The 24,656-nt window shown below is 36.0% G+C and overlaps 1 protein-coding gene across 2 annotated transcripts in view; it reads left to right on the top strand.

The window, feature by feature from the left end:
- The window catches only part of LOC138704452 (vacuolar protein sorting-associated protein 52 homolog), a 57,692-nt gene that overhangs the window by 7,878 nt on the left and 25,158 nt on the right, over positions 1 to 24,656 (top strand). For both annotated transcript variants that reach the window (XM_069832334.1, XM_069832333.1), the window contains exons 3-9: positions 443 to 540; positions 722 to 875; positions 6,536 to 6,866; positions 10,269 to 10,424; positions 11,302 to 11,456; positions 11,836 to 11,920; positions 18,647 to 18,850. In XM_069832334.1, the coding sequence (XP_069688435.1) occupies positions 443 to 540; positions 722 to 875; positions 6,536 to 6,866; positions 10,269 to 10,424; positions 11,302 to 11,456; positions 11,836 to 11,920; positions 18,647 to 18,850 (1,183 nt within the window). The remainder of the gene's footprint in view (positions 1 to 442; positions 541 to 721; positions 876 to 6,535; positions 6,867 to 10,268; positions 10,425 to 11,301; positions 11,457 to 11,835; positions 11,921 to 18,646; positions 18,851 to 24,656) is intronic.

The raw sequence follows: 24,656 nt of genomic DNA, 5'->3' as shown, positions 1-24,656 counted from the left end.
GATGGAGGCAGTTCACCTAGGCAGACAGCCTGAGTTCGTTGACCCCTTACATGAGTATTACGAAAAGAAGGAAGGGGTGTGTTTGCAGCATTGTTGCCGGATTGCTGTAACTTCCAACTTAATTTCCTAATTAACCATGCATTTAATCACAAAATGTATTATAGGTCTTTTTATTAATTTGAGTATAATCTATCGCCCCTTTCAATCTGCAGTTATTTCACTTAGATAGGTAGACAATATGCCCAGTAGTATTTCCTTGGTCGTAATACTGGGGGGGGGGGGGGGAACAATTTTTTCTAATCACAAAATATTTTGCAACATCTTTCTGTCCATATAATAAAAAAAAAAGGTAAAATTCGTATGAATAAAAAAATTAGGAATATAAACTATACTTCATTGTACATCTTTTGTACTAACTTCGACAAAATTTTGTTGTTCACAGTGGAATCTTGGATGCAGCAGTCACAGAAAAGGAATTCTTGGTGCAGCTAGAGATTCTGAACCATAAGATAAACTTCGTTAAGGAGCAGAGTTTCAAAGGTATTGTTCAAGTGTTCAAGATTCATACACTTACTATATTAGTAAAATAGCAGGGCAGGGCAGGGCAGGGCAGGGCGTTATGCTACCTACTTGACTGTAATGCTAATTTCATAGAAGCTGTACCTCCCTGGCTCGTTTTTGGCTTACATGTTTTAATACTTGCATTTGTTGGTTGTTACAGAAACCAAAGCTTGTCACGATGTGAAAGATATATTGGAAAAATTGAAGATAAAAGCATTCACGAAGATACGTGCATACCTTCTAGAGCAGATATATAGATTTCGCAAACCTATGACTAACTACCAAGTACCTCAGAATACTATGCTAAAGTACAAGTAAGTTAACATAAGTAATGTATTGGTGAAGGGTTATAGAGGCATGAAAATATCATAATAGCGAAAAACGCTAAAAAGTGAGTGTGCTTTTTAGCTCCTTATTTCAGTTATCTTTACAATCCCTTTGAAGTCATTTTTTTATTGCGAATTAATGCTATACATGAACTTTACAGCAATAAATTATATTTCAGTCCAAGTGAAATGAAATTTAGCATGTTTATAATACATTTCTTCTGGTTTATTCTGACTTGTTAATATTTTCGAACAACTGCTGTATTAAAAGTAATTCATTTCCCAATTTGTGGATGAAACTTGCGCAGTCATCTTGTATTTCTCTGTTATTTCCCACAAATCTATGAATGTTTGATATTTCATATTTAATTTTTTTTTTTTTTAATTTTATTGGGTTATTTTACGATGCTGTATCAACATCTAGGTTATTTAGTGTCTGAATGATATGAAGGTGATAATGCCTGTGAAATGAGTCCAGGGTCCAACACCGAAAGTTACCCAGCATTTGCTCGTATTGGGTTGAGGGAAAACCCCGGAAAAAACCTCAACCAGGTAACTTGCCCCGACCGGGCCACCTGGTTTTGCAGCCAGACGCGCTGACTGTTACTCCACAGGTGTGGACCATATTTTAAAATGGCAGACAGATAGACGACATGCCAAAATGACATTTTGGTATCAGGAATACTGAATATGCAGAGCAGAACAAATACTGAGTATCAGGTTGTCATGGCTCCTAGAAAATTTGTGTTGGCGTTTCGCTTAAAAGTCCTGGTTAATAATCGTCATGGAAGTTTGTAGCTCCTGCACATTGTGTGCCATGTTAAATGGTCATAATCTCTTTCACATTATCTTTGCCACTCTTTCCACGTCTTATTTTGCAAACTTCCCTTCAATTAACTTTAGAAAGAATGATGTTTAGAGATTCTGTGCAAAAATATTTTGATTTATGTATGACATTGTGATATACCTCAATGCTATTGTTATGCTAGTTGACATTTCAGTTTCATAAAGATTTGAACGTGTGTAACACATGAACATGATCATTTAAAATAATGACATTAATATTTGAAGTTTCAATATTTTATTATTGAGTCATACTTTTCCAGTATCGGTATTAGGTGAGTTACTGATACTCTTCATTATTCACATGCTTCAAATCTGCACCTGTTGTTGTGAAAGAGGGTTCATTTCGATGAATCTTATTAAAAATAAGTTCAGATTCTCTGAGAGTATGAATGATCTCATGATGTGCAACGTGAATGGATAGTCAACTGCAAGACTTTGATCTGGCAAAAACTGTAGGTAGCTTACTTCAGGAGAAAAAAAAGACATGTTAAGATGAGATGGAAGGTCAAATTTTAAGATTCAAAATTTGTTTTTTTTTTTGTTCCAAATATTTACGGTATTTGGACTTTTCTGCGTAATTTGGTACCAGTATATAATTTATTAAAAAATTCCAGTTGTAAGTGCTTTTAATTACGTAATTACAGGCCATGATTGTTTGGCCAAACACCTGCATAGAATTGGAATATATCAGTCCCCTAACTGCCTATTGTGCAACTCAAACCAAGAAATGGATTCGGAACACCTCAAAATCTGTGCTTCAGTGGCTGAAAATGATAATATCTTTGAAAAATATTGGAGTGCAAGAGGTCAAATGACTTTGTCAAACGCCTGGCATTAGAAAACAACAACAACATTTTACGTGTCAAACTATTTTTTTTCATTGTACATCATTGCATAAAAATACAGGGTCCGGTAGAGAAACCTGACGGTTTTTAAATTGAAATAAGAACTACACGGAATGGTTTATATTCAATATTTTATTTTTGAATTACAGTTTAACTCAAAGTATTTGCATAAACTGCTTTACTTTTTGAAAATTGTATTCCGAAGATGGTGTCCATCATTGTCAGCACATTCTTGGAGCCTCAATGGGAGACACTGCATTACTCGCTGCAAAACGTTTGGAGAAATTGCTGCCACTTCAGTCCTAATGTTCCGCTTCAAATCTTGAATTGTCCTTGGTCGGTCCTGGTACACTCTACTCTTGAGATAACCCCAAAGGAAGTAATCGCAAGCGTTGAAGTCGGGGGATCTTGGAGGCCATTGAACGTCCCCTCAGTGTGAGATCACTCTAGCTCCAAACATCTCTCTCAATTCGCCCATCGACGCTCTTGAGGTGTGAGCAGTTGCTCCATCCTGCTGGAACCACGTGACATCTGCAATACCCCGTTGCCTTAGCTCGGGTGCAAGAAATGTCTGCAGCATGTTGATGTAACGCTGTGAAGTTACAGTTACTGCTCTCCCTTCTCCGTCTTCAAAGAAATAGGGACCAATTACCCCACACCACACAACAACCTTTTCGCTGTGTAAAGGTCGTTCATGCATCTCTTGAGGATTGTCCGATGCCCAGAACCGACAGTTGTGAGTATTCACATAGCCACAAACGTGGAAATTTGCCTCATCTGTCATGGGAAGCTGGTTTAGAACCTGGTCATTCACAGTAGTCAGCAGTTCATTACAGCAAACACTGCGAGTTCTCTTATCTCGCTCACTGAGTTCTTGCACCGTAACAATTTTGTATGGATGAAAGTGGAGGTCCATATGCTAAATTCTGCGTACAGAGCGATCAGAAATCCCGAGAGCACTTGTCTGTTTCACTGCCGAACATCTAGGACTACGAAGAACAGCATGACGCACTCGTTCAACATTCTCCGGGGTTCGAACAGTACGCTGTTTCCCTGGTGGTTTCTTCTTTGTGGCACAAGCCGTTCCCCGAAAGTTCCTCACCCACAACAAGATGGTATTGCGGCTTGGAACACTGTCATTTTGATGAATGTCAAAATGCTGGCGAAATGCGCGCTGAGTCATAATAACTGAACTGTTGTTTTTAAAAAAATGTCTCCACTACAAAAGCTCGATGTTGTACCGATCTGACTGAAATGGTGAAAACATGTGGTCAAGGTCAGTCACTGCTGCCACTGTCCCGTCCCGCCTTCTCTTGCAGTCACCCCACTCCTCACTCCCCACTCCATGCACTTATGCGCAATCCTTTGAAACTGTTGTTATTTCTATTGTTGAGGCTCAAACAATGTATTGGCAGTAAATACTTTGAGTTAAACTGTAATTCTAAAATAAAATATTGAATATAAACCATTCCGTGTAGTTCTTATTTCAATTTGAAAACTGTCAGGTTTCTCTGCCGGACCCTGTATAAATATTTCTGAAACTCTATGGTATAAATAGTTGTGGTTTAGCGTGTTTTGTAGCTGAATGTTTCTTTCATGAGTTAGGCATTGTTGAAGACTGTAATGGCTGACTTTGTTAATTTCGAAAACAACTTTAGTGTTACGTATTTTTGAAAGTGTAAATTTTTATAATGTTTACTTTGGCGCTTATTTTCTCGGAGGTTGAAAGTTCACAACATATGCACCTTTTTCTCGAAAGACAGTTAGATGCACGAAATTTTTATGGCTTATCTGCTGATCTTGTATTATATCTCTACCTCTGTGCAGCGTCACAGTTCATGGGAAGGGGAAGAGATGTGGGAAAAAGTTCCCCAACACTCAGGGAAGTAGTGACCAGAGCATTGGAATGAAGGCAACTAGATATCTATTGTTCTGCTTTTAGTACTTTCATGCCCACGACCAAGATAAGCCACTTGAAACTCAACGGTCAGTCACCAGCAGAGATAAAGTACATATGTATAGTATTATATTGATTGCTGGACTCTAATTTGAGCTCATTTCTATGAAAACTTTTTTGTTAATGTATATTAATGTAATTTAATTTTTCTTAAAATGTAGTCAGTTACGAAAAAATCATAACTTACAATTTTCGTGAAGTACATTTTCTAAACAAGAACTCAGCACTTGTAAGATAATAAAGAATCAGGAGTAAAATTGTCATATACAGGGTGGAAGTGAAATAACCTTGTAGATTTTCAGAATGAATAGCTCATGTTGTATGTAACAAAAAAAGTGTAATACCATATTGGTGGAAAGTTCATAGTTTTCATAGAAAAAAAAAGTTTTTTCCCCAAATGTTTAACATTCTTTTATTCGGTAACTATTGCGAGTAGGATCGTCATTTTTGGCCGTATCGATAGAAAATCTAATAAAGAATCATTTATCCATCTGGCTTATTTCAGTAGTGTGAACGGTTTTCGTGTAAATTTAATTTAAAAACCACTAATTTCAGGCCACTGAACAATGAGAACAGATTGCAACGTTGTAGTCAGAGAGGGAAATGGAAGCCAGTTCACGTTGGGAGACAGACCTAAGTTCATTGACCCCTTACATCTATATTACGAGAAGAAAGAGCAGTTCGTTAGCAGCAATGTTGCTAGATTGCTGAAACTTCCAACTCAGTTTTCTAATTAACCATACATTTAATCACAAAACATAATATAAGTTTTCTGTTCACGGTGTACCCTATCATCCCTTTCAATCTGCAGGATTATTTCACTTCCACCCTGTTTATCTATAATACTTTCTAATATAAAAGTACTTAAATATAATTAATTGAACATTGGTAACACAGGGCCTCTGATCTCAACTTAATAACCACAACAAACCTTTACTTGTATTCATTTGGCTCCTAGATTTTTGAGCCGGCACATAGATTCATAGGAAATTTATTTTGCTCTGCTGAATAGGGTCATTCCACCGTCACTGACATTACATTACTCTCATCACACTTTCTTAATTATACAGTTCCTGATTTTAATTGTATATTTTCATTTGATAAAGTATTTCATTGCCCAGTAGAAAAGATGAAAATAGGTGTACAGTTACTTGAGAAATCATAATTTATTAAAAAGGAAAACAATGTTAAATGTACTGTCACTCACATTACAAAACAAGCACATGTATGCAGTATATATATACAGAATAATGGCAAACTTTGCTCTTTTAAAAACTGGAATGATATGGTTTTTTCTGTTGGAAATCACTCTATAATAGTGATAACTGAGTGGGAATAAAATACCTGTAGAATATGTTAAAATTATGAAAACTCTGCTGTATTTGTGTCAGAATTAATTAGTAGAACAATTATTTTGAAGTGCAATTTATGCTAAGAAGACACTGAAATATATCATTAACACATTATAAAATGAAACGCAAAGAAAAGATCATACAATTTCTAGTATTAAAAATATATATATATAAAGTTACCAATTATATTGTATAACTCAGGGCTTTAGAGAAGCCAAATCTTAAAAGACCTTACTTATATCATTATATAAGATAAGAAAATACCGACCTTAAAATCACTGAAATTCTCATGAAAAAAAAACAGCAATTGATGATTAGGTATACCTTGAAACTAAGTTTCATAAGGAAAACAGTTTCCCACCAAAATATTCTTGTAAATTGGAAATACGTGGTGTAGGCAATGGCTACAATAAAATTTCCACCTCATCTCGTAATTTTAAAATTTTGATGAAATGTCCCACTTCTCATAGAATGACCCAATACTTGTATTTCCGTAAAACTAAGGAATTAGATTGTTTTACAGCATCACAATATATCTCTTTGTTCTTAGTATAATGAGAAGGTAAAATGCTTGTTTAAACAGCTACAAATGACGAGCTAATTCACTAGAAATGCCTCAAATCTCGTATGAATTATGTTTGTTGACAGGTTCTTTTATGAGTTCATACTTTCAAATGAAAGAAGTGTAGCACAAGAAGTGTGCCACGAGTATGTGGACACTATGAGCAAGATGTATTACTCATATTTCAAATCGTACTCATCGAGACTAGCTAAACTTCGCTACGAGGAAGCAGCAACCAAAGATGATCTGATGGGAATTGAGGACATGGGAGCATTCCGAGGTAGTGTCCTCTTCTATAAGACACCACTGAAGCATAAGAGTACTGTCTTCACTATTGGCAGCCGTGGTGATGTGTTGAGTGCACAACTGGAAGCCCCTGTTATTGTGCCCCATGCTGCTCACAAGTCAGAACAGAGGGTGAGTTTTGACTACACTTACAAGTATTAGAAAGTTCATTGTTAACAAGATGGTAGAGTGCAAATCTAGCTTTCAGGTAAAGCCCCCTGTGAAGCAGACTTGAATAAATTCAAGGGAAAAATTGTTCCTCGGCCGGGTATCGATCCCAGGACCTTTCGCTTAGTGTACCAACGTTATACCGACTGAGCTACCCAGGAACTTTACCCGACACTGTCTCAATTTTTGCACTAAGTCAAAGGTCCCGAGATCAATACCCGGCCCCAGAACAATTTTTCCCTTGAATTTATTCAAGATGGTAGAGTGTTGGCTTCCCATATTTGGGGACACAGTTTTGAATCCTGATAAAATTTGGTGACTAATCCATGATAGTTTGATAGCTACTGTGTTTGCCCATGAATTAAGGTATTACAGGTTCAAATCTGGCCTAGTGCAATCAACTTTTAAGATACAATAAAAATTGATCATCTTCTTTTCATGTATTAGACCTAGTAGCTCGTTGTGGTCTTATTTAATCTTTTTTTTAGTGATCTTCTTAAAGATGAACTTAGGGGTCTGTGTGTCGTATATTTAGATTATGTAAAACATCCTCGGTCAGTCCATTGCTGTGGAATAATGATTAGCATGTCTGACCTTAAAATGAGTGTGCCCGGGTTCAAATCTGGTTGGGACAAGTTATCTGGTTGGGGTTCTTTTCGGAGGTTTTCCCCCTCAACCAATTGAAGCAGAATTGCTGGGTAACTTTAGACATTGGACTTCTTCATTAATTTCAACTTCTATCATCTTTCAATAGTTTCAAGGCGACCGAGGATATACTACCATGATTTGCATACAGCTGCCATCTATCTATGAAAGCTGCAGTAGTCCCAGTGGTCTCTGTCGGATCTGGGTGGTGTGTAGTGGAATCAGTAGATGCCACTAAATAGTGAATCACGATACCTACCGTATTGCAACCTTCAGGTCAAATAGGATGCAGCAGGATGTAGTAACGACAAATGACATCGATCTGAGGAGGCTGCAGAACTCTCAGGGGGACAGAAGGACATTCTTGGTTGACCACCTGGACTCTATCGGACCTCGGTGTTGCGTAGCTGAATTGATAGATAGCACCAAACAGTGAATCAGATACTTAAAGGAATGCGATCCTGTGGACTTCAACAGTCATTCTTATGGAAGGAGGTCAGCTTAGCACAATAAGCCCCAGGTTGCAGTGCAAGACTTCAGGGGAAAAGGGAAAAGGGAAAAAGAACCCTTGCTCATTGCAAAATTATTAGCTATTATCTATTCGTTATAAGAATGATTGTTCGCCAACAACTCTCTTCCTCCTCCAAGTGCGATAAGAAAAAAATTGTGAAAACAATGATTCTATTATCTGCTATTACTACTTATTCAGAAAACATAACACATTAATGCTCATTGTGCCAGTAGTATGTCACACTAGCTGCATGGGGTGCATATTTTTGCAATGAATTGTAAACTCATTCCCAGCCATAGCTAACGATTGGCAGTTCCTGAAATTGTCTTGACAACTGAAGTTAATTATAACTAAAATAAAACATCGCAGTTTGTAATCAGCAAATTCAGAGGAACTAAGTGTGAAAACTATAAATATTCAGGATAATAGCAAGAGATTAATAATAATAATAATAATAATAATAATAATAATAATAATAATAATAATAATTTATTTTATTTTATTTTATCTGGCAGAGTTAAGGCCTTAAGACCTCTTTCATTCAACCAGATCTACAATTAATACAAATTCATAAGAATAGATACCAGAAGAGTATTTTCCTACTTGTCTGTAAGAATACAAAGCATATGTAGCACTAGAACATGGTAAAAAATTAAAGTATTTATATATGGAATAGATATGAAATTAAATACTGGTTTTTGCAAAGATACTTTTGATTTCTTCAAGTTCATTAGAGGTGTATTGAACAAATTTTCGAATGCAAGATATTTTCAAAATATTTTGAGCAGAAGATTTATTTATTTTATTTTTTTATTTATTTATTTTATTCCATAGATCTTACATGAGCAATGAAGCTTTAAGATGTGGAACAAGTCAAAATTTTACAATATTACAATTACAATTTTTACAAATTTTTATAGTTCTACAATTTAGTAATTTTCTACAGTTTTTACAATTTTGTGCAATTTTTTACAATATTTTGGCGAGATGTAGTGAGATGAGGTGAGGTCCGAGGTTTTATCAAAATATTACCCGGCATTTGCCTTTTGGTTGGGGAAAACCTCGGAAAAACCCAACCAGGTAATCAAATCAAAGGGGTTGATGACAAGGACTCGCTATAGACTCGCCATAGACCATCCGGCTTCAGTCCCACAGCTGTGGAAAACCTCAAAAGAAACCAAAGACCAAAGGGGGATCCAACCCAAGCCCGAACGCAGCTCCGGATCAGCAGCCCAGCGAGCCTGCTGGCTGAGCTACATCGATGGCTCTACTAAAAGTATACAATACATAGCCAATCAGATTATTAAATTTACAAACGCAATCGATCATTCATCAGTTGAGCTATATGTATAATACAAATCAAGTAAGTTAATTAAAATTAAGGCATAAACAATTCAACCAGTTGTGATATACAGAAATTGATAATACATATCATGCAAACTACTTCAAGTTACAAACACAAACAATTTATCAATAGAGCTATATAGATTAGTATTCAATTTAAAGTATATACAATTCATCGGCCAAAACTATACAAATATATATATAATACAAAGTAGTATACTTTCATTAAGCTATACAAATTTGTGCAATTAATATCAAGTAGATTAATTCAATTTATAATCACAAACAATTCATCAGTTGAGCTATACACACTACTATACAATTTACAGCATATACAATTCATCAATTGAGCTATACAGACTACCATTCAATTTACACCTATATACAATTCATCAGTAGAGCTACACAGACTTGTAATCATTTTAAAAGCATATACAATTCATCAGCCAAACTATACAAACATATACAATCAAATTAGTTCAATTTACAAACTTATTTTCGTTAAGCTATACAAAATTGTACAATTCATATGAAGTAGATTAATTCAATTTATAAGCTTAAACAATTCATCAGTTGACCTATACAGTATACTATTCAATTTACAGCACATACAATTCATCAGTTATGCTAAACAAAAATATACAATTCATGGTAAACAGATTAAGTCAATATAAAAACATATTTTAGTTGAGCTATATAAAATTGTACATGTCATTTAAGTAGAATAATTCAATTCACAAGCATAAACAATTCATCAATTGTGTAGAAGGTATGAGTATGTAGAAATTTGGTTAATTCTTTTCTGTGCGAGTCATGCTTGAATGTGATGATATTTGTATTCCCAAATATACTTCTATTTCTTACAGTTCCCATATGAGGCTTTGTTTCGCAGTGAGCAATACTGCTTGGTTGACAATGCTTGCCGTGAGTACCTCTTCTTGGCCGAGTTCTTCATAGTACAAGGGCCACAAGCCCTGGAGCTCTTTAATCAGATCCTGGGGAAAACACTGAATCTTTTAGTGGTAAGATTCTTACAAACTATTATTTTGTTGTTGAATTTTGTTACAGAATGCTGTATTATATAAAATGTACTGTTGACAATTACTGAATCCATCTTTTAAATATTTACTTTTGTACTGGAAGCTGGCCATTTGTTTCCTGGTAAATTAATCTTACCTGATCGTAGTAGGGCTAATAATTGTCAGTGGAACAGTGTTTACTATGTTTGTGCATAATATGATTAAAAAACAAAACATACAAATTATTTGACTAATGGCAATGTTTATCAACCTCCGTTAAAAACGTAGTAACCATAGGTTATGAAATTATGGTTAAAGTAACCGGAGTTAAAGTTAATTTTGGTGCACCATTTATAATCACTGGTTACTTACATATGGTTAGCTGAAATATCATTTAATTAGGGCAAAGTCTGTGATGATCATAGATCACACATGTTTCTATAAAGTGACGAAAGGAAAGCATCCATTCCTCTGCAAAGATGATAGTCAACGTCTAAAAATGACTGTGTTTACTTCATTCTGCATCAAAACAAATATATAATATATTTTCATCTTGTATTTGTTTGCCTTTTGGCTCTGTTATGTTCCTGGTTGCATTTCTTTGTTTTTCGGTGCTTTAATTTAGAAACTGTATGCCCTGAATTCAGTATGGGATATTTGTCTGTTGTGAATTTCTGTCGTGTATTGTTTACAATGACCCCATTGGTAAGAGAATCCAATGTTGTATTAATGCAGTCAGATCAAAATAATCCAAATATGCACTTGATGGGAGAGACTGAAAGATGAACAAGAAGTTTACTGAAGAGTAATAAGATTTTTATTAATGTATGCATCATAAAAAGAAATCTGACTCTGTCTGTACACTTTCTTACGCATACAGAAAAATCTGGAGACGTTTGTGCAAGATTGCTATGATGCCATTGCCCTTTTCTTGTGTATACACCTTATACTGAGATACCAGCTAATGTGCCACAAACGAGCAGTACCAGCATTAGATCGCTTTTGGGACACCCTTCAGGCTGTTATATGGCCAAGGTATGTGTGTGTAAATGTTTGCTGTACTATAATCTTCTAATGTACTCTTGGTTACGAAGATTTGTTGGTCTTCTCTTTGGTGTAATGGTTAGCTTGTCTGACTATGAATGAGGCACTGGGTGTAGGGCCTCATAATCGCAAAAATTGGAAAGCTATGATAGGTAGCGAACTTCAGTTAGAAAAGCCAGTTAATAACACCTGTGGAAGCTCACAGCACTGACCTTGCAGCAACTCTATCCCATCTGGTAGTTGAAATTATTTCTTAAAAAGAGGAATATTAAAACGAGATTTTATTTTGGATCAGCAATTATAAAGTCATAGAATGTACTGTATATAATGGATGAGAAATAGTTGCATAAGGTTGGTCATTTTGTTTCAGGTTTGAGTATATCTTCCGATTGAACATTCAGAGTATAAAGGATTGTGATCCAACAAAGTTTAACAAAGAACTGGGACCACATTATGTAAGTATTGTATGTACACACATGCTAATAAAGTAATTTGTTACTACTCTTTATACTGAATGAATGATAACCATAACACTGAAACATAATGAAAATTGAAATTAAATTTTGTCAAACTTACATGCTACCAGTTGTCAGTGGTTTCCAGAGATGGAATGGTAAAATGTGTGTAAAATTGAAGAGTCTTATGTTATAAATGTGCTATAATGTTGTGTCCATGGTTTTCCTGGTTTTGTTTCTCCTCCACACTAAAAACTCTCCTATTCACCTCGCCATTTTGCACTCTTGGAATGGTATTTCTGTGTATTATGGTTTCCCTCAGGTTCGCCAGGTATCTCCCACTGTGATCACACCTTGAAATGCCACTGTCAAGATCGGACACAATTTTCATGTACAGATTTGTTTTGGAGAAAAAATAAACATGTGTACTGGGACTTCTCGCCCACTCTGTACTATAAAAAATGTCATGCACAATTTTCTAAAAATGCAGGTGTTTCTTTAAAAAATTATACTCACTACAATTTCTGATGATGAAGTTGTGAAATTTTTTTCTTGTTGAAGGATATATCCATGTGAACAAATTCCTACACGTTTTTTATGCTTTTCATTTCACAGTTACTGGAAAAGAAATCTTGTTTTAGTGGCCAATATTTTTCAAAATTTAAATTTTCAAATTTGACATTATTTTGCACATGCTAAACCTGAGCCCTGAAAGTATAAAGTATATTATATAAAGAGAACTCATTTATGAACGTTATTACAAATTTTGCCAGTGTCTCCTCAAATTTGGCGGTAAAATAAATTTTACAAAATACTACACACTCTTTACACTAATCACATATGACACTTATGCACTGGAAAAATCGATATAAAATTTATTGTTGATTGATAATATCGACTTCTGTCGAAAGAAGAGACTTTCCTTCATAAGTTGGCATGTTGTGTTGATATCACATGATTGAAACAGGAATTACGAGTGTGTAAAAATTGCAGCTGGCGAATCAGCTGGTGATAATACAGTATGTGTAGAACATCAACGGGCTGATAGATCGGCCTCGTGGCATTGATTTTGATTATTTTATTCAGGAAAGCTCAATATTAAGATTTGTAGAATATGATATATATGTATTTCTCAACCTATTTGGACTTGCTGGCCCTTCACATTTCTGTATTTGGAGCAGCAGTTCCTTCCTTACACTATTTACAACTTTAAACAAGACGTATTTTGACACTTGAAGCTTCTTCTTTCTATGTCTTTCATGTCCCTTCACTTTCACTTAACCATTCTTCTAATTTATTCACTTATCCTACTTCCCTTCTCTTATTCTCAGTTCACATCAAAACCATTCCTACCTCCAACTTCATTCCCTACTTTCTCATAACTAACTTAATACTTTCTTCTTGTAAATAACAATACATATAACTTATTTAATGTATGAGACCTAACCCTTGTTGACTGTTTCACTAAAAACTTAACCTATCATTATATTCGCTGTCTAAACACTTCTTACACAACACATTAGTGCTCGTATCCTAAAACATTGGTTTCACTTTATTTATAACACTATTTTAACAAAACTATCATTCTATAACACTGAAAAAGTGCAACAGTTCAATTCCATTTATCCATTACATAACTCGGTGGCCGGGAGGAAAAAGGTCTTAAGTAAAAATTTTATACTTTTCAGGAGAGCAGTAGAAAGATTGAAATTGATGTCAATTATAGAATTTTTTTAATTAAGAGGTTTTTCCTGGATATTATTTGTTTATATATCTCCTAAAATAGGTAATGTTGCTCATTTAACAATTTTCTTGATACGCAGAATAAATATGGGAAATGTATGTTATTATTTGGTTGAGAAGCTCTTATCATCCAGTCTGCTGTCCAAAAATCTGAAAGTTAGAATTTATAAAACAGTTATATTACCGGTTCTTCTGTATGGTTGTGAAACTTGGACTCTCACTCTGAGAGAGGAACATAGGTTAAGGGTGTTTGAGAATAAGGTGCTTAGGAAAATATTTGGGGCTAAGCGGGATGAAGTTACAGGAGAATGGAGAAAATTACACAACACAGAACTGCACGCATTGTATTCTTCACCTGACATAATTAGGAAGATTAAATCCAGACGTTTGCGATGGGCAGGGCATGTAGCACGTATGGGCGAATCCAGAAATGCATGTAGAGTATTAGTTGGGAGACCGGAGGGATAAAGACCTTTAGGGAGGCCGAGACGTAGATGGGAGGATAATATTAAAATTGATTTGAGGGAGGTGGGGTATGATGATAGAGACTGGATTAATCTTGCACAGGATAGGGACCGATGGCGGGCTTATGTGAGGGCGGCAATGAACCTTCGGGTTCCTTAAAAGCCATATGTAAGTAAGTATTAACAAAAATAGCCGCACTTAAGCCCTTTTAAGACTAGAACCCAAACTGAGAAGAAGGGACAATTTAAACGTAAGACCTTTTTCATGTCAAAATAAATGGGAAATGTAAATTATTAGGGATGGAAAATAGGTCTTAAACAATTTAGGACTATTTACCTGGTGCTTAAAGTTTTAAAAGGGAAGGGCATCAGAATGTGATAAAATAGCTAAAATACAAGTTAGACCTTTTTAATAGGGAAGCATGGAAAGTAAACCTGTGATGTTTGTAAGGAATAAAGTATTAAATATTCTGAAGTCCTTTATTCTGTATGTGCTAGATTCAAAAAGTACTCAGGACATTTGGCAACGCTCTATAAATCCAGTTAGGAGTTTTATTTGACTTTAACCATTTTACCAGATTGTAGAGAATTGTTTCTGCTTTCAGAATATATAAAAATCTCATTTTCACAAAAAAATTGACTTAAGACCTTTTTTCCTTTCGGCCACAGAACTAAACCTGCTATTATTTCAACCCACTGATACACCACTTCCTCAGATTATAGACAGTTTTGATTTGTAGAATATAGAATACAATATACTGTAGTTACTATATTTGCTGTCTGAATGGCTTCATATTTATACAGATGAATCTCTGCTTGACAAGTCGACCTGGTTGGCAAGTTAGTATAGCGCTGGCCTTCTATGCCCACGGTTGCGGGTTCGATCCCGGGCCAGGTCGATGGCATTTAAGTGTGCTTAAATGCGACAGGCTCATGTCAGTAGATTTACTGGCATATAAAACAACTCCTGCAGGACAAAATTCCGGCACATCCGGCGACACTGATATAACCTCTGCAGTTGCGAGCGTCGTTAAATAAAACATAACATTAACATCTGCTTGACAAACACAGTAATGCTGGAGCAGGACTCTACAGTGGCATTTTTAGTTTCTACATATTTCTTGGAACACTGTCCACTCATTATGGTGGTGAATTAGAAGCAATCAATACAGCCCTGAAATAGCTTTTTCATCACCTACATAAATTTAACAAAGTGGTTATACTTAGTGATTGTAAATCTGGACTCCAAGCACTAACATCAAGTCCTTCAGAAAACAGACGAGTAAGAGAAATTCTTTCTGCTCTTAAAATATTACAAGGGCTTCGTAAAAAGGCAGTTTTTCAATGGTTACTCTCACTTACTTACTTACTGGCTTTTAAGGAACCCGGGGGTTCATTGCCGCCCTCACATAAGCCTGCCATTGGTCCCTATCCTGAGCAAGATTAATCCAATCTCTACCATCATATCCCACCTCCCTCAAATCCATTTTAATATCTTCCCATCTACGTCTCGGCCTCCCCAAAGGTCTTTTCCCCTCTGGCCTCCCAACTAACACTCTATGAGCATTTCTGGATTCACCCATACGTGCTACATGCCCTGCCCATCTCAAAGTCTGGATTTAATGTTCCTAATTATGTCAGGTGAAGGATACAATGCGTGCAGCAGTCTAGATGACGAAAGCTTCTCAACCGAATAATAACAGGCATTTCCCATATTTATTCTGCGTTTAATTTCCTTCCGAGTGTCATTTATATTTGTTACTGTTGCTCCAAGATATTTGAATTTTTCCACCTCTTCGAAGGATAAATCTCCAACTTTTATAGTTCCATTTCGTACAATATTCTGATCACGAGACATAATCATATACTTAGTCTTTTCGGGATTTACTTCCAACCCTATCTCGTTACTTGCTTCAAGTAGAATTTCCGCGTTTTCCCTAATCGTTTGTGTATTTTCTCCTAATATATTCACGTCATCCGCATAGACAAGAAGCTGATGTAACCCGTTCAATTCCAAACCCCGCCTGTTTTCCTGAACTTTCCTAATGGCATATTCTAGAGCGAAGTTAAAAAGTAAAGGTGATAATGCATCTCCCTGCTTTAGCCCGCAGTGAATTGGAAAAGCATCAGATAGAAACTGGCCTATACGGACTCTGCTGTAAGTTTCACTAAGATACATTTTAATTAATCGAACTAGTTTCTTGGGAATACCAAATTCAGTAAGAATATTATATAAAACTTCTCTCTTAACCGAGTCATACGCCTTTTTGAAATCTATGAATAACTGATGTACAGTACCCTTATACTCTCATTTTTCTCCAATATCTGTCGAATACAAAAAATCCGATCAATAGTCGATCTATTATGCCTGAAACCACACTGATGATCCCCAATAATTTCATCTACATATGGAGCTAATCTTCTCAAAAGGATATTCGACAAAATTTTGTACAACGTCAACAAACGTGATAGTCCTCGAAAGTTACTACAGTTAGTCTTGTCCCCCTTCTTAAAAATAGGTACAGTTATGGACTCCTTCCATTGTTCTGGTACAATTTCCTTTTCCCAAATAGCAAGTACAAGTTTATAAATTTTGCTAGATAATACGCTTCCACCCTCTTGTATTACACACTGTGGAATTCTGGGTAATGAGAAGGCTGACTTTTTGGCCAAAAAGGAACAAATCTCAGACAAACTCAAAATAATACAATTTCTTTTCATGCCTCAAAAGTCAGGATCAAACACATAGTCCAGTTCTTTCGTAAACAGGAATTCCTGAAGAAAAGCGTAGGCAAACCTTGGAGCATTCTGCTAGACAGTAATAACATCCCAGATTTACCACGAAAAAAGGCTGTTGCTATATTTCGCTTAACAACCGGACATGATTGTCTCGCCTCTGACCTACATCGAATTAACATCTACCAGCATTCACAGTGCACCTCTATAGAAATCAGAAATCCACCGTGGATAAAGAACATTTGCTACAATGCCCAGCAATAAGGAAAATAGATGCTGATTATTAAGGAGTGGATTTCTATGTAATTAAATATTATTTTTGCATATGATAAAAAACAATTAACAAAGTTAAAAATTCCGAACATGAAGTTTCAAGTTTAAAACCCAAATTTTATTTCACATAAAAACACATATTTTCACAAAAAATTATGTAAATACATATTTTCAGGAAATCTATTATAAACACATAAATCTTGGAGTTTTTTTACTTAAATAATTTTTTACAAGAACTTTTAAACATTTTTAAAACTAAATCACTTATGTAACTCAGAAGTACGTTATCTTTTTAAGAATTCTTGGTTGCTTCGTGTTTCTAAGCTCTGTGTGGTGTATCCATGATCCATTTTTGTAATAGAATCGCCTCAAATTCTGAGAACTGCTAGGTAACATATCAGTGTTATTATTAGAGAATAAATTAACATGGACAAGGAGGAGAGATCTTGCAACACATAATTAGGAATGTTTATTGTTACTGAAGATGATTTCATTCCACGCTTTGTTTGTGAAACACAACAGATAAGAGCTCGGGTATGAACATTATTTAATTTAAACAAATCTCTCGCCTCTCACTCATGTCTATCAAGTAAGGCAATACATTTTGTTGTGATTCCCTGTTATCAGCTTCGTCAATCGATATCCTTCATACTGAAAGATGGTTGTTTGAAAAACGATTTGGCTTTCCTATTAGCAAATCTAAGCTTTTTGTGTGACACCATAAAAAAACTCGAAACATCCAAAAACCTGTTGTCTGAAACAGAGAGATGCGTGCCGTGAAAATTAAACTAGACTCGCTACCAGGTTCAGAAGTACAAGTACTAAGGGACAAATTCCAGAATGTGTTTGGGAAAAACAGTGGATATAAAAAAATGTGTAAAGTTGCTCAAGTATTGGAGGGTGTGCCTGTAGGTGAAATTGACGGTGTAGGTGTTTGTGACATTCCTCTCTCTCTAAATATGCACATCTGATGTCCTGTGACGTGGAAAGATCGTTTTCACAATTTAAGTCGTTGTTTAGAGATAATCGGCATGCATTTGTGATGGAGAATTTGGAGATGACCTGCAATTCTCGGCCAACTACTAGCACTCAAGTGTGGTTTGTGAGTACCTAGTAACTTTTTTTTTCGAAGCTAAGTAAGGTATTTTTGTCATATTTAAAAAAATAATATTTTTTTTATTTTTAGCAAATATTTTCGTACTTTTTAGCACATAAAAAATAAATATATTTAAATTTTTTAGCACATAAAAATCTGCTCCCTACTGATTACCATCGTAGCTCGCTAAATACTATTGGGATGCCCACAGGAAAGTGGAAGAAATCCAAGATGTTTAGCATTGGTCAACAACAACAACATTTTTGCTGTCTTATCACAGAAATAATGAATTCTTTTTTACAGGTGCAGTGACACTTCAGAAGTGGAATTTTTTATTCTGTCACGTATTTTAGGTCGTAATGGACCATATCTGGAGGCATTTGAAACAAATTTAACAAGCATATTGCATTTCAGATCACCCGAAGATATGCAGAATTCAGTGCTGCTCTGGTAGGCATTAGCGAGAGTTTCCCTTCAGAGCTGGTGAATCGACTGTTAGCAGAGCTGCAGGAGGAAGTGGAGTGCTTCATTCTGCGCATGGCGGCAATCTTTCCAGGGCGCAAGGAACAACTCATTTTTGTCATTAATAATTATGACATGGTGCTAGGAGTTCTAATGGTAAGCCAGCTAATAACTGTATATAATTGTACATCTTTAATGGTTGAGTGATTATTATGATTATTATCATTGTTCAATTACTGTATTGGCCCGAATCTAGTATGACTTAGAATATAATATGACCTACACTTCGAAAATGGCTTCATATTTATACTGATGGCACTGCTGAATGGTCATGATGGTGCAGGAGTGGGAGATGTGTGTAACCTTTTTTTCATTTTACAAAGCTGTTGGAAAGGGTACCACAAACTTTGATGAGGAGATGGAAGTCATATACACTATTCTTAAAATAACTTAATAAAACAATGGGGATCATTAATAAAATCATGAAACCCTCACTAATACAAAGACACACAAGAATAGGCTTGTATAAAACCTTAGCACAGCCAGTATTAAGCTATGGTAGCGAAGCGTGGACTGTGAAGAATAAAGATGTCAGTAGAATAACAGCAAGTGAGATGAGGTTTATGAGAGCAACAGCTGGCTATACTCGCTGGGATCATAAAAAAAATGAGGACCTAATGCAAGAACTTCAAATAGAACCCATTATGCAGTTCATCAGCAAATATCAACTTCAGTGGAAGGGTCATCTCGAACGAATGAATCGATGCAGAATTCCAAAAGCACTGCTTCATTACCATCCATATGGAAAAAGATCTCTAGGCCGTCCAAAGAAGAGATGGACTGAAAATTCTAGTTTGAGACCGTAACAGGCCACTTGGCCTAATACTTGTTAGGAAGATGATGATGATGATGATGATGACTTAGTTCACAGAATCAAAAAATTCTCCAGAGCTGTTATTTTAACTGATTTCAAAACTGCTATCCAGGCAATAGTCAATAATGATTCATCTCAAACATTCAAAGCATACCAATGTAGTTTCATGATTAAACAGTTCCATAATCTTAGTAAGGAAGTAATTCTACAAAGGATTCCCACTCACTATGGAACTGAAGGCAATGAATCAGCAGACCAACTTGGTAAGAAAGGATGTTTCCAACTACAATACTATATTACAACTGGTCGGGCAACAGGAACAGCAATAAACGGAAGTAAAATGGTTGTGGATTTATATGTGTATAGATCAAGAATTGGAAGGTTCAGCATAAAGAGAATTAAAGAAAAGAGAAGATGGGAGAGTGAGGAGGAGAAGAAAGAATAAAGAATTAAAATGGGCGATTAGAGCAGTTATAGTGATAATATTAATAATGGGAGGAATTGAAGTGAAACAACTGAAACTGACCAGAATAAACCATGGAGAAAAACAAAACGTGAGGCAGATAGAAGGAGATACTGCTGACGAGGATTATGGAAACATCTGGAAGTGTCTGTGGCCAGCATAGACAAGACTAACAGAAGAAATAAAAGAGAAGACCTGATAAGAACGAGCAAAGGAATGAAGCAATTACCAGTATTAGTGATTGTGAGGACAGAATAGATAGGACTTTTGAAAGGTTATTAAATGGCGAAATGGAGGACAGAATAGTAAGAAGGATGGAATTAGCGAGGAAGAAGAATGCTAAAAGCGAGTGTAAGAAAGTCAGGGATGGCAAAAGTGTTAGAATAGGAATAGAGAAGAAAGTATTAGGCCTAATTCTAAGAAGATAGTGTAAGATAGTATTAAGATAGTCATACAAACAATGATTAAACGAGAATTAAAATGAAAGAACACCTGAACAAATGATAAGTGAAGGAGAGAGAAATTGGAAATGTAATTAAGTAAATTAGATATTTGTGTTTCAGTATTGTGTGTTGGGAGTAGCATTAGGGGTCCTATAATTGTAGGAGTATTATAGAAATAAATTTACGGAAAGAGGCAATAAAGGAGGGGAATTTAGGAGTGAAGCAAAGAGAAAGAGATAAATATGTAAATAAATAGAGGCTAGAATAGTAGGGAAATACAGGGTCTTTGCTGAGCGAGTTCCCCGGCGCTAGCACGGAAGCGGGATGCGGGAGATAACCAACACTCTCCGGGAAATTTCATGCTTGTTTGATGCTATAAGCACCTACCTTAGTTTTCGAAGTTGTCCCTCGGCGCGAATACAAGCCTGACATCTTGAGAAGAAGTTGTTGGACACTCGCTGTAGCTCCTCCCTCGTAATGGCATTAACTTCTCCACGAATATTCTCCTTCAATGCATCGAGAGTGCGAGGGTTGTTCACATACACCCTGTCTTTTAACATGCCCCATAAAATAAAAATCACACGGATTTAAATCGGGTGAACGAGCAGGCCATAATCGTCGACTAATGACCCGTTCACCAAAGATTTCAGCAATTGCGTCCATAGAATTGTTGGCGGTATGGGCCGTAGCGTTATCCTGCATGAAATGTCTGTGTAATTTCTCTTCAACCAGTTGCTCGAAGAATGGTGTCAGGATTAGTCGAACATACCGGTCTGAATTAATTGTTTCTTCGTAAAATATTGGTCCTACAATTCTGTTCTCACTGACCACACACCACACTCCGATTTTACTGTCATGTAGAGGAAGTTTATGAAAATCGTGTGGATTTTCTCGACTCCAACACCTATTGTTTTGACTATTTACACACCCTCGTAACGTGGACCAAGCTTCATCTATAAAAAATGTAAGTCCTGGATCGAGAGAACCGTCATGAACTGATTGTTGAAACCACCTGCAAAATTCTGTTCTTGCTTGACTATCTGGAGGCTTTAAATTGTGCACATTCCTAATTTTATAAGGCTTTAACAGTTTGGTTGCAGTATGAGCTGCTGTTTTAGATATTCCACACTGTGCAGCAAGACATCTTAAATATTTTCTAGGGCTAGCCTCTAATCGAGCACCGATTTCGTTTAATTTCTCCTCCGCTAGAATACGACGTTTTTTTTTCAGGTTTCTTATTTAGTACAGATCCCGTCTCGTGAAATTTCTTAGCAATTTTATAAATTGTATGTTTACTTAGAGGATAAACTCCTGAAAACTGTCTTACAAATTTGTGACGACACCTTCTACAAGATGAATATTTCACAAATGCATTATTTATAAATACCCTTTGTGGGACTGTAAACGCCATGTAACATCACATTCCTACCGGGAATCGAACCTGAATCCGCAGAAAAGATATCAATTGAGCCACAGCAGAAGACAGTGTCGAATTATAAAGCATGCACACACGATATTTCATGTTACCCGAACTATATTGAAGACACCAATTATAAATTTACACTGCACTGAAAAAGCATGCACACATGATATTTCATGTTACCCGAACTATATTGAAGACACCAATTATAAATTTACACTGCACTGAAAAAGCATGCACACATGATATTTCATGTTACCCGAACTATATTGAAGACACCAATTATAAATTTACACTGCACTGAAAAAGCATGCACACATGATATTTCATGTTACCCGAACTATATTGAAGACACCAATTATAAATTTACACTGCACTGAAAAAGCATGCACACACGATATTTCATGTTACCCGAACTATATTGAAGACACCAATTATAAATTTACACTGCACTGAAAAAGCATGCACACACGATATTTCATGTTACCCGAACTATATTGAAGACACCAATTATAAATTTACACTGCACTGAAAAAGCATGCACACATGATATTTCATGTTACCCGAACTATATTGAAGACACCAATTATAAATTTACACTGCACTGAAAAAGCATGCACACACGATATTTCATGTTACCCGAACTATATTGAAGACACCAATTATAAATTTACACTGCACTGAAAAAGCATGCACACATGATATTTCATGTTACCCGAACTATATTGAAGACACCAATTATAAATTTACACTGCACTGAAAAAGCATGCACACATGATATTTCATGTTACCCGAACTATATTGAAGACACCAATTATAAATTTACACTGCACTGAAAAAGCATGCACACACGATATTTCATGTTACCCGAACTATATTGAAGACACCAATTATAAATTTACACTGCACTGAAAAAGCATGCACACACGATATTTCATGTTACCCGAACTATATTGAAGACACCAATTATAAATTTACACTGCACTGAAAAAGCATGCACACACGATATTTCATGTTACCCGAACTATATTGAAGACACCAATTATAAATTTACACTGCACTGAAAAAGCATGCACACATGATATTTCATGTTACCCGAACTATATTGAAGACACCAATTATAAATTTACACTGCACTGAAAAAGCATGCACACACGATATTTCATGTTACCCGAACTATATTGAAGACACCAATTATAAATTTACACTGCACTGAAAAAGCATGCACACACGATATTTCATGTTACCCGAACTATATTGAAGACACCAATTATAAATTTACACTGCACTGAAAAAGCATGCACACATGATATTTCACGTTAAGCGATCTGCAATGAAGAGATGGACTGACGCATATCGAAGCGAGTGAGTCACCACCTCAAGACGACCAATACTAGCCGTAAGGTACAGCGAGGTCACGCAGATAAGGCACGTTGTCTTTGCAGTATAACATTTTTAGCGTACACTCGGTAGTAAGTGATGAAAGTGTTGTAAAATAGAGAAAATGGAAATGTAGACATATAATTTAAGAGAAAATAGCTGGGAAAGAATGAGTATGAGCAGGTAGATTTGAGAATAGAGAATAAAAATAAAAGTATAGAAGAGGATACATAGCAGTTCAGTTAAAGCAGAAGAATAGAAATTAATCAGGAAATATTTGGCAAATAAATATATTAACGTAAAAGGGTGGTATATATTAAAGAGATGATGGATCAAAAAGCAGAAATGTAAAGATCCACCATAACTATGAATTGTAAAGTTGACTGACAAATAAATATCAAATATTACAACCCAACCTTTTATTTCTGTAAAATCAAATATAGGCCTACATTCACTGTATAGGCAAAGGTTTATGGATACAATGAAGGAATCGTCTAAAGTTCGTGCATGGGACAAACTTTTACTCATCCCCAGTCTCATACCAGATAATACAAGTAATTCTGCTGTATCAGCTTTTCGTCTCCTGACTGGACATGATTGCCTAGCAAAACACCTGCATAAAATTATAAGATTGGCATTTTTTTTAAGCTAATGACGAGTACTTGACGTATGTCAATTCACCCATATGAAGTCAGTTATGTAGACCAATTTACAGACACAGTCATTGTCCAGGGTGTGCCATAGGAGGTTGGTCTACGCTACATCCATGATGAGATGATTATGGAGATTTGTTGGGATGCCACAGGGAAACCGAAATTCCCGGAAAAAATTCCTGTGTTACCTGGTCCAGGGGCTTGCCCAGCACAAGTTATAAATTGGGGGTACACCGGGGATTGAACCCATCAACAGGATTATAAGTCCAGCGCTCTAGTCACTAGACCGGTGTGGTAGTTAGATTGGCATTGTTTCATCATCAAATTGTGTTCTGTGTAGAAGGGATGAAGCCATGGATAAAAACCATATCTGAACTGCACGTCTCTCCCAAATACTTTTAGTATCCATGAAAAATATTGGACTGCAAGACAGTTTATGGCTTCATTGCTAAGATAGCTGAACATTAGATAACAATAATATTTCGAAAATGTTCTAGAATGGATAAAGCTGTGTTTGGGTTTCTAATTCCAATCTTTAGCAACATCCTCTTCAGGTTATCACTCCCAGTCTTCTTCTTCTTCTTCTTCTTCCTCTTCTTCTTCTTCACCTTCTTTCTTCTTCCTCCTCCTTCCTCTTCTTCTTCTTCTTCTTCTTCTTCTTCCTCCTCCTCCTCCTTCTTCTCCTTCTTCCTCCTCCTCCTTCTTCCTCCTCCTCCTCCTTCTTCTCCT

Source organism: Periplaneta americana, chromosome 8 (genome assembly GCF_040183065.1).
Source record: "Periplaneta americana isolate PAMFEO1 chromosome 8, P.americana_PAMFEO1_priV1, whole genome shotgun sequence".
NCBI lineage: Eukaryota > Metazoa > Arthropoda > Insecta > Blattodea > Blattidae > Periplaneta > Periplaneta americana.
Note: the sequence above shows the minus strand (reverse complement) of the source record. Positions and strands in the feature narration are given on the sequence as shown.